The 7,654-nt window shown below is 40.9% G+C and overlaps 1 protein-coding gene across 1 annotated transcript; it reads left to right on the top strand.

Annotated features, from left to right (window-relative positions):
* Positions 1–618: 618 nt before the first annotated feature.
* On the top strand, positions 619–7,612 carry usp14 (ubiquitin specific peptidase 14 (tRNA-guanine transglycosylase)). The gene is made up of 16 exons (XM_079173484.1): positions 619–751; positions 1,686–1,831; positions 2,176–2,208; positions 2,315–2,419; positions 3,908–4,011; positions 4,110–4,168; positions 4,287–4,417; positions 4,539–4,619; positions 4,717–4,799; positions 4,956–5,070; positions 5,190–5,255; positions 5,350–5,442; positions 5,539–5,667; positions 5,768–5,825; positions 6,402–6,509; positions 6,616–7,612. The coding sequence occupies exons 1-16, from the start codon at positions 736–738 to the stop codon at positions 6,759–6,761; spliced, it is 1,473 nt and encodes a 490-aa protein (XP_079029610.1). The 5' UTR covers positions 619–735; the 3' UTR covers positions 6,762–7,612.
* Positions 7,613–7,654: the final 42 nt, after the last annotated feature.

Below are 7,654 nucleotides of genomic sequence, written 5' to 3'. Positions count from 1 at the left end.
AAAGTGTGTTTCATATTTCTATTATCAGGCTTCACATGAGTGCATCTCAAAGTGGGCATCAGACACAGGGGGGGCTCCTTAAAACCCCAGGCTTATTGTGTGCAAAGTGGTTTTTGCATCATGTAATTGAGAATTTATTTAGGGATATGTAGTCCAGAAGCACATGATCACCTGATTTCTTAAGGGCCCCAAGGTGGGCTCTGTTTTATTTTTCTAATTTTGTGTCTTAACGAGATTCCATGTGTCAAAATCTGAAATCTAGTTTTGATACAATCATTCCTGTTTTGTGCTTATGTTGCATATTCTAGAATTAGTGTAAATTATCTCACAGTTAATGTAATTAGTATCTTAAATAGACAGTACACACAGGAATACACAGGCTTAATTGAGTTTTAATATGGTGGGAGAGGGGAAAAACATCACCTGGTAGGCTTGTTGTTGACCGAGCAAACCTCTCTAACAAGCAGCCCTCTCATAAATACTGTAATTAATGTGCCTGAATGGTCCGGGCAACAACGATCTCTGTGTGTGTGTGCGTGTAGTCCCGGGTGCAGTGCTTGCGGCAGGATGGCTAGCAGATGTCAGAGCGCATCGATAAGTTCTCAGCGTGTTGTTGCAGCGTCATTCTGTTTGAATGAAGTTCAACCTGAGAACTAGCTCAACTCTCCATTCGCGCCCCGGTGGATTGAAACAGGAAAAAAACAAAGAGTTGAGGAAGTAAAAAGGTTGCCAAATATGCCGGTGTTTACAGGTATGGTGTTATTTTTAATACAACACGTTAATTGCCGTAGAAAATGACATCAAAAACCGTCAACTCTTACACGTGTTTTTTGTGCAGTAACGTGAAATTACATTTAGCATGCTAAGTTAGCTAGCTTTAGCATGATATGCAATTAGCATGCTAACGGTAATAGCCAGCCTGTCAGTGTTGTTAGGCCACTGGTGGAGTTATTACCCCCCCAAAAAACAATATTTAAAGACAGGAGAACACTCTTAAGTATTACGTTACTGCCATTGAGTCCCTGTTAGTTAGTGGAGTTTACAGAATGTGTCTGGTGAAGCCGGTTACATTAGCTGGCATCTGGCTCAATCAAAAAAGCAGCTTCTGACGCTAAGTACCAGCTAACGTTAGCTTAGGTTAGCCAAGTAACGGTTGAGTAAAGGTAGTTTAACTAACGTTAGTTATTTAAAACCAAGACTGTTTGTTGGTAACCATGTCCGTTTAAGCCCTCTACGTGTAATACCAGTATGAAATCACAGAATCACGCCTTTTATTCGTATATGCAGTCCACGATTAGCACGGGTAGTCCTGCTAACCAAGCTAGCGTTAGCTAGCCAAATCATGAGTGTACACTTCAGAAGCCCTTTAACGTTACTGCAATTGCGGCTTCTTGGAGACCAACAATGTTTATAAAACGCGTGTATGCTGTTTTTAATATGGCATTAATCTTACATGGGACACTAAAATGGCCAATCGTCCGTTTTATTTCGTTGCCTCGGCAGCCAAACCGTTGTATGCTTTCACTTTCAGCTTGGACTGAAGCTAGCTGTGTTAGCACCATGGAGCAATTAACTGATAGATGCTGTGTCATACATGACAGCTGTTTGACAAAGTAACTGCTTTTCCCGACGGTCACACTGGGAGGCTAACGTGTGTGTGTACTATTCTTCTGTATTGTTTTCAGTGAATGTGAAATGGGGCAAAGAGAAGTTTGATGCAGTCGAGTTGAACACTGAGGAACCACCCATGGTCTTCAAGGCTCAGCTCTTCGCCCTGTCAGGAGTTCAGCCAGACAGACAGAAGGTCATGGTGAAGGGAGGCACTCTGAAGGTACTGATGTGATAAAAAATCATCTAACATACTAACAAGTATTGCCCCTTTTAGCCAAAGCCTGCCACAGAGTTATATACTGACATCTGTTCACCGCAAACTATTAAAACGCACCAATGAGCCACACATCTGCATACAGGGATCTGGTCCTGCTGTCGTGAATAGTCACAAGAGAAGCAAATGTGTATTAGTCTACAGCTGAAAACGGTGCCCAGCAAATTCACCTTTTAACTGCAATGCCTAGTTGTTGTAGGAATTCAGTGAGCATTTTGTTTTTAAGGCCTCGGAGCCTTATCCCTTAACTGTTTTTGAGAAGCTCACCAATGTCTTGTTCTTTATTCTAGGATGATGAGTGGGGGAACATTAAACTGAAAAATGTGAGTATTCAAGATGTTTGAACACGTATAACAATCATAATTTCTTCGTTCACAGAACTATACCACCAATCGGTGAATTTCTGTGTATTTCTCTTCTTTTTTGCAGGGAATGACTCTGCTGATGATGGGCTCAGCTGAAGCCCTGCCTGAGGAACCGGCTGTTCGGCCCATGTTTGTCGAGGACATGACCGAGGAGCAGCTGGCTTCAGCGGTGAGTAAGCCTCACGATGACCAGTACGCCTAAAATAAATGATTGTTGTTTTCGTCTGACTTGGCCGGAGTAAATATGTTTTCCTCAATGTGGTGTTTGCCAAGTAGAGAACATAATGAATTAAATATACAGTATATGTCCCATTCCCATTGTCATGAGATTACATAGACTCCATAAAATATGGACGTAGTCTCCTAAAGTCACCCGTACGTTTCTGAAGAGCCAACGTGAAGCTCAAAGTGGGTTGCTCCGGCTGTTGCCATCTTGTTTTGTTTTTTGGAACCAGAAGTGACCATATTTGGATGAGAGGGTGTAGCTGCGGTAGAGCGAGGCTCAACAACACAAACACAGGAGAGAGCTCAAGTCCAGTGACTCATAACAGCTGAGGTGATGCTCAGAGCAGACAGCTAGTGTAAGTTACATGGGTGAGATAATATGAATGTTACAGAGACCAAAAACTGGTTTCTGTACCAAACCGTGAACATGTTTAATTTCTGCTGTAAAGTTGGGCATTTTAGCATGGAGGTCTATGGGGATTGACTCACTTTTGGATAGAAGAGTACAGCCTACATTGTTTTTGCGAGTGTTTGAAATATGTTTATGAATATCCCAAAACATGTCTTAACGTAATGCAAAATACGTTCCATGTACTACTAATAAAATCTGGTGCTGTGCTGCTTGCCCGTTGAAACGCCACTAGTATCACGTGACACGCATTAGTGATGTCTAAGTGATGTCATTTAGCAAGCACTTTAGCAAGTCTGCCATAATCAAGTTATAGTATTGTTTGTCATAAATATATAATTAAAATGTTGTAAAAAATGTATCGTATATTTTGCTGATAAAAGTCATAAAAATATAATTAAAAAAGAAAACTCATAGAATTTTGAAACAAGTCAATGTATATCATAATAATGTACTGAAAAAATATTTAAGAAATCACAGTATAGAAGGCCAAAAGTAGTTATAAATATAGTCATAAAAAGTAATTCTAGTATGTCATCAAATTAATAAAAATGAATTCTCTAGTATGCCTTGAAATTATTTGATCATAAAGCATTTGTAGAAAGTCATAGTATAATAATACTGATGAGTTGTACGACTGTATGATATCAAATCTCATAAAAATGTCATTAAAGTCATAAAGAAAGTCGTCTTATATTATATCATAAAAATCCTACTATAGTTTGTCATAACATTTTAAAAACAAAAGTCATAGTATGCTTTATATGTCTACAATTCTTTTTCTTAATTCATTAAATATAAAGTAAAAAAAAATAAGTCGTTTGAAATGTGCTATAACATCCATTTCATTGGAAGTGGATCACATGACTGGCCAATACAAAGTGAAATTCTGCCTGTATTGTTACTTCTACAGAAACGCATGAAGCTTGGTTATTAACTACAAAGAAGACGCGGTCCTTTATTTATTTAAACTGTGTTTCACCTTTTATACATTTAGAGGAACTCTTCCCTCTCTGCTTTCAGATGGAGCTTCCTTGTGGGCTGACGAACTTGGGCAACACCTGTTACATGAATGCCACAGTGCAGTGTCTGCGCTCTGTGCCGGAGCTCAAGACCGCTCTCAGGAGGTGGGTCTTCTGCTGATTATGAAGAGTTATCCGTTTCAGTGGTCTGCATTGTCGAAATGCATTGTTTAAAATCATCTTTGTGTCTTTCTTTGTCCAAGGTATGCAGGTGCTCTGCGATCTTCAGGGGCGAATGCACCTTCACAATACATCACCGCAGGTACGAGGCACAGTCACTGGTTAACCCTGTGCAATGAATGTCTTAAACTTACTTAATGCATATGATATGATATTAATATGTATGTCTTTTTTTTTTTTTTTTTTTTTGACATCCTCAGCCCTTCGTGACTTGTATGAGACCATGGAAAAGACCTCATCTAGCCTGCCTCCCATCATCTTGCTGCAGTTCCTCCACATGGCCTTTCCGCAGTTTGCTGAGAAGGGGGACCAGGGACAGTACCTCCAGCAGGTTACACTCATTCTTCCAGCTGTGCATCTTCTACCTGCGTTCTTATTCTAGACTTTGAATGATAACATGAGGATGTGGTCTCATTTCTTGGCATTGTTTTCTTCTCTTTTTGTCCTCTCAGGATGCCAACGAGTGCTGGCTGCAGATGATGAGAGTGCTTCAGCAAAAGCTGGAGCCATTAGAGCCAGAGACTTCCATGGAGGTAAAACCTATTGTTGTTTGTTTTTATGATGAAAGGATGACTCTGTCATTGATGAGTAAGTTATATCCTTTTATTTGCTTTTTGTCTCAATGTCTAGACCGAGGCTGAGAGCGGAGCTGCCTCTTCCTCCACAAAGAAGAACTTAATTGATCAGTATTTCGGCGTGGAATTCGAAACTGCGTATCCTTGCGGCGTGCACTTGTTGATCACATCTTTCTATGGTTTGACTCTAAAAGTGTTTGGATGATGAAGAGTGGCGTGTAGTGTCACGGTTGCGTTGAAGTAAGATCTGTGTGTCGTTACTCCGTTGGGCTTTTCCTTAACTCTCCTGTTCAGTATGAAATGCACAGAGGCTGAGGACGAGGAGCCAATCAAGGGCAAGGAAAGCCAGCTCCAGCTCAGTTGCTTCATCAACCAGGAAGTGAAATACCTCGCAACAGGACTAAGACTGGTAGGAATCACTTACCTGAATGTTTTTAAATGTAAAAGTGTCTAGCAAGACATGCACTTTGTGTACCTTTTATTATATCATATTTTAAATTCTACTTGGTTGTTTTTCTCTCTCTCCAGAGACTGCAGGAAGAAATCACGAAAATGTCTCCATCCTTGGAAAGAAATGCCCTGTATATCAAATCTGTAAGTGTTTCCTCTGCCTGTAATTTCTCTTGAAAGAAGCGTTCTTTTCTACAAACGTGAGAAGTTAATTCACATATTGAAATGTGTCCTCCAGTCTAAACTCAGCCGTCTCCCTGCCTACTTGACTGTTCAAATGGTCCGTTTTTTCTACAAAGAGAAGGAGTCCGTCAATGCAAAAGTCCTCAAGGTTTGTCTAGAGCCGCCGTCGTCCCTAATTTATAACGGGGCTCACTATGATTGGTCATTTAATGCAGTCTAACACACTGTCTGTTTTTTTTTAAAGGATGTCAAGTTCCCACTCATGCTGGACGTCTATGAGCTCTGCACCACGGAGGTCCAGGAGAAGATGCAGCCCCTCAGGTCCAAGTTCAAGGAGATGGAGGACATGACTCTAGAGGAACAGCAGAAGAAGGTACGGCCGCTCCTTTGACATCTTATTTTTACTTGCTACCTGTCATGCTAAGCTCCCACATCATCATACAGTGTAAATACCAGCTCTTTGTTTGCATTAGGTGTTGAAGAAGCCAGGTGCCGGGAAAGTGAAATATGAGCCTTTCTCCTTCCCTGATGGTACGTAAGGACATGTCACTCACATGAAAACATGTAAATTCATCCCAACATTTTAATGCAATGTATACATCACAATACATATCTGTATATACATACATAAAGACAATTTCTTCCTTCATCCATGTATAATGTGGCATTAAAAAAAAAAAAAAAGAATAAATACCCTTTAATCAACATGTGCTCATTCACTCTAAAAATACACCTTTTATAGACACATTTTAACAGCATGAGAATAAAGTAACTTATTTGTGTGTCAAGAATCAGACAAAGGGCTGCATTTAGATTTTAAAATGTTCCATAAATGTCTAACCTTCAGCAATAAATCTATTGTTGAAAAGGCAGATAAAGTGCTCACACTGTGCTAACTCTATTGTTACACTTACCAAAGGTACAAATGAAATGAAAGGTTTTCAAGTGCCTGCAAAATGTGATTGTCCCACAAGGCCGAGCACCACTTGGGTATCTAGCAGTGTAATGGCTTTTGAGTATACACTGTGTTCCCGTAAAGGTCTATTTCAGTCAATTATCAGCCAAACGTTGGAAGGAAATTGTGACACACTGCCGTTTCTCCCGCAGACCTCGGTTCCAACAACAGCGGCTACTACGACCTGCAGGCCGTGCTGACGCACCAAGGCCGCTCCAGCTCCTCAGGTCACTACGTGGGGTGGGTCAAGAGGAAAGAAGGTAAGCGGTGGTTTCACGCTGTTCCATCACAATAGAGCATCCTAAACCCCCCCGAGTGTACACAGATGTTCAGGAACTTTAACGTTTCCCTGCGGTCTCTCGTCAGATGAGTGGGTGAAGTTCGACGACGACAAGGTGAGTCTGGTGTCTCCGGAGGACATCCTGCGACTGTCCGGGGGCGGGGACTGGCATATAGCGTACGTTCTACTGTACGGCCCCCGGCGGCTGGAAATACTTGAAGAGGAGCAGTAGCTGTGGAAGATTTCCTAGAAGACAAAGACGACATACATACAAAAAAAAAATGCCATTTCCAAGCACTGTCTGCATAGATGTGCAATAAAACTGGTGTCTTTAAAGATTCGATGACCTTAATTTCTTCTTTCTTTTTTTTGTAACCAACACGGATGCTTGTAAAACAAATTCTGTCAAATGGTGTTAAATATTCAACTATAGTGGGCTTTGAAAATGGAGACATGACGAGAGGCAATCTGTGGACCGGATCCTTGAAAGAGGATTACGAGTCCAGCTCTGCAGTTTCATTAAATGTTTTATACACATTGTATATTTTTTAAAGCCTTTGATAAGGTGCTCATATCATACAAGCAAAAATCTCTCTTTATCATTTAATCGACTTTTACAGGAATGCCTCGCCGAGCCTTCTCAGATGTATTACGGAGACTAACACTGTAAAGACTTGCCCTTGTTCACCTGTTGGCCCCTCTGGGAAACTCGGGTTCAACCTCAGGTCTTTTCTTAAGTGCTTGGCTCGCATCATCTCCTGGAATTGTTCTGAAATGTATTGACAGATGAGGTTCTTTCTGCCAAATCTTCACTAATGCTTTTTTTTCGGGGGAAGTGTGTGGGGACATGGTCTGGAACAGGTTGTCCTTGTGATGAACTGTGTGTGTGTGGTTAAATAAAGACTTGAGATTCAACCGTGTGGGTTTACTCAACCAGCAGTGAACATTGTTCTTGCTGACATCTGAACCCTTAAAAGGCCGTCGCTTCAGGAGAAACAATGTAAGACCGAACCATCAACCCTCTGTAATAAGTTATTGACTGATTGCTTTTCATAGGTGATGAAAATAAACTGTTGTACCAAAGTGTGACATTCTTTAATGTGAGCATGCATCGGAATTAATGAT

Source organism: Pholis gunnellus (assembly GCF_910591455.1).
Source record: "Pholis gunnellus genome assembly, chromosome: 14".
NCBI classification, from domain to species: Eukaryota; Metazoa; Chordata; class Actinopteri; order Perciformes; family Pholidae; genus Pholis; species Pholis gunnellus.
Note: the sequence above shows the minus strand (reverse complement) of the source record. Positions and strands in the feature narration are given on the sequence as shown.

What these genes read in the sequence shown, in the direction of transcription:
- usp14 (XM_079173484.1), top strand. An exon ending in AGCCAGAGACTTCCATGGAG is followed by an intron (nt 4,620 to 4,716) that starts GTAAAACCTATT and finishes CTCAATGTCTAG; the next exon opens with ACCGAGGCTGAGAGCGGAGC. An exon ending in TAGAGGAACAGCAGAAGAAG is followed by an intron (nt 5,668 to 5,767) that starts GTACGGCCGCTC and finishes TGTTTGCATTAG; the next exon opens with GTGTTGAAGAAGCCAGGTGC.